At 38.2% G+C, this 2,988-nt stretch overlaps 1 protein-coding gene across 1 annotated transcript; it reads left to right on the forward strand.

Moving 5' to 3' along the window:
• Nucleotides 1-565: 565 nt before the first annotated feature.
• KCNJ15 (potassium inwardly rectifying channel subfamily J member 15) lies at nt 566-1,702 on the forward strand (the record flags this gene model as incomplete). The annotated part of the gene is made up of 1 exon (XM_081327127.1): nt 566-1,702. The coding sequence occupies exon 1, from the start codon at nt 575-577 to the stop codon at nt 1,700-1,702; it is 1,128 nt and encodes a 375-aa protein (XP_081183253.1). The 5' UTR covers nt 566-574.
• Nucleotides 1,703-2,988: the final 1,286 nt, after the last annotated feature.

Raw genomic sequence — 2,988 nt, forward strand, 5'->3', positions numbered from 1 at the left:
GGCTCATGATAAAAACAGCCTTGAAGAATTTTCAGGTTCAAATATTTCTTTCTGTGCACTTACAAAGCTGCTAGCTTTTCTTTTCCTTTTGACCCTACTATCTGTGAAGTATGATTTGTAAAACTCATGATCAAAATGCTTATTTAAAATTTTCAGGGTGGGGGGGAGGTAAGGTAGAATACAGAACAGATTGGGGGAGAATGAGGCTGGGAAATTAAAAGTAAATCAATAGATCAAGTTTGGTTTATTAATTAATTATTTTCTTGTCTTGCCTACTAAATATGAGAAAATTCAGAATTGTAAATAGGATTGATTTGTTAAAGCAAAGACTTATCGCTTACACTGACACAGAAGCAGAAAACGTTGCCGCTACTTTCTGTTCACTTCGTTGCATGTTGCCAGTGACAAATTTCATTTATAATATTCTTATTATATAATCAATTTTACCTATGTGGATGATATTAAATTTCCATGGTTTACTTTTGGCATCTACTATCAGAATATCTTGGGGTGCTTTTTAGACAGTAACTATTATCCCCCCCTCCTCTCTCTCTCTAGGTCTGAAGAACAGGTAATGGAAACAACACAGATAAGTATGTCACAAGCCTCACTAGTCAATGGCAGCATCAGTGCTAAAATGAAGAGAAACAAACCTCGTGTCATGTCTAAAAGTGGTCACAGCAATATCAGGATTGACAAGATAGATGGTATTTACCTGCTTTATCTTCAGGACCTGTGGACCACAGTTATTGACATGAAATGGAGATACAAACTTACATTGTTTGCTGCTACTTTCATCATGACTTGGTTTCTGTTTGGCGTCATTTACTATGCCATTGCATTTCTTCATGGAGATCTGGAAGAGAGCAGATACTCTCAAAAACATGTCCCTTGTGTCATGAATGTAGATTCGCTAACCGGAGCATTTCTCTTTTCTTTGGAATCCCAAACAACCATTGGTTATGGCTTCCGGGTTATCACTGAAGAATGCCCTCATGCCATATTTCTCTTAGTGGCCCAGTTAGTTCTCACTACCTTGATTGAGATATTCATTACTGGAACTTTCCTGGCCAAAATTGCTAGACCTAAAAAAAGAGCGGAGACCATTAAGTTCAGTCATTGTGCTGTCATAACCAAACACAATGGACAGCTGTGCCTTGTAATCCGTGTAGCAAACATGAGAAAGAGCCTCCTGATTCAGTGCCAGCTAACTGGAAAACTTCTTCAGACCTATGAAACCAAAGAAGGAGAAAGGATTCTGCTAAAGCAAGCTAGTGTCAAATTCCATGTGGATTCATCCTCAGAAAGCCCTTTCTTGATTCTACCTCTGACTTTTTACCACGTTTTGGATGACAGCAGCCCTTTAAGTGACCTGACACCCCAAAATCTAAAGGAAAAGGATTTTGAACTCATTATCCTTTTGAATGCCACAGTGGAATCCACGAGTGCTGTATGCCAGAGCCGAACCTCATATATTCCAGAGGAAATTTTCTGGGGTTTTGAATTCCTGCCTGTGATTTCTCTTTCACAGAATGGAAAATATGTTGCAGATTTTAGTCAATTTGAGCTGATCCGAAGAAGCATCGACTGTACATTATATAGTACGGACCCTGAAAAGCAAAAATTGGAAGAGCAATATAGAAAGGAAGACCAGAGGGAGAGAGAACGCAGAACCATGTTATTACAGCAAAGTAACGTTTGATTGCTCATCTGTAACAAATTATACTTTATATAACACTTCTATCTGAAAGTCTATACTTTTATACTCAAACGCTATGATTTTATCAGAATGGATCATTAATTCTTTTTCAGTTTTTGTGTAACATATGCCACAATTGTGGAAAATGGAGGTATGCTTTGGGAGTATAGAAGCCTGTCTTAATATAAACAAGACTGTTATTGTGGCACACCAGAGTTCCAGACAGGGAATTTCACTGCACTATCTGGAACTGGATCCGTGCCATACAGTATACTCGCATCTTTCTCCAGTGCTGAAATGGAGTGGAATGGTTAGCACATTGACATTGTGCTGCCAATACAGTAACTTAATGACCTGCATCACTGGTGAGAAGCTGTGTATTTTGTCCACAGGGTAGAATGTCAGTAGTTAGTGGCTCTACTTCTTAACTCCTCCCATCCTTCTTGGCATTAGAGACAGGATGTGGTTAGCATGTCGATCTCCAGAGCTACACCATCTGCCTGTTGCTTAGTCTTTGATACATGAAAAATGATTTTCAATGGTTGTGCCTCAAGTTTGGTATATTGAACATTTTTTTCCAGATACAAAAGTTTGATATTTTGAACATATTTCTCCAGATATAAAAAGCTACATAGGTGTTTGTTTTAGATATAACTAGCAATTTTTAAAGTTTATTGACAGGAAGAATTATGAACACTGGTACTTTGTACAGTGACGCCATGATATGATGAAGACAGTTTGTGTGATTCTGCCAAATTTCTTTTGTGTGGATCTTAATTGCCATTTATCTAAACTGACATTTTCCCCCCTGCCCAGGTTAAATTTGTACATTATTGATAGGGCAAAAGGTCAACATCATAAGGGAAGAACAGAGGAAGATCAAGCTTTGCTCTGAATTTTCTCATCAGCATATTATTGATCAAAAGCTTGATAGGAAGTTCTCACATTTTTATTTGTACCCCACCCTTATTATTTTTACAAATAGATCAAGGTGAAAATATACCTTGGAGAAGGAGAATACACCTTCCTTCTTCTATTGTCCCCTGAACAACAACCGTGTGAGGTGAGTTGGGCTGAGAGAGAGTGACTGGCCCAAGGTCACCCAGCTGACTTTCATAACTAAGACAGAACTTGAATTCACAGTCTCCCACTTTGTAGTCTGGTGCCTTAACTATTGGACCAAACTGGCTCTTACATAAACAATGGTTTAAGGAAAGTGCCTGCACATATTCTTCTTGTGGTCATTTTGGATGAACAAGAAAGAACAAAATAAATTGCTCCAGAACCTT

Source organism: Vipera berus (assembly GCF_964194415.1).
Source record: "Vipera berus genome assembly, chromosome: 4".
In the NCBI taxonomy this organism is placed as follows: domain Eukaryota; kingdom Metazoa; phylum Chordata; class Lepidosauria; order Squamata; family Viperidae; genus Vipera; species Vipera berus.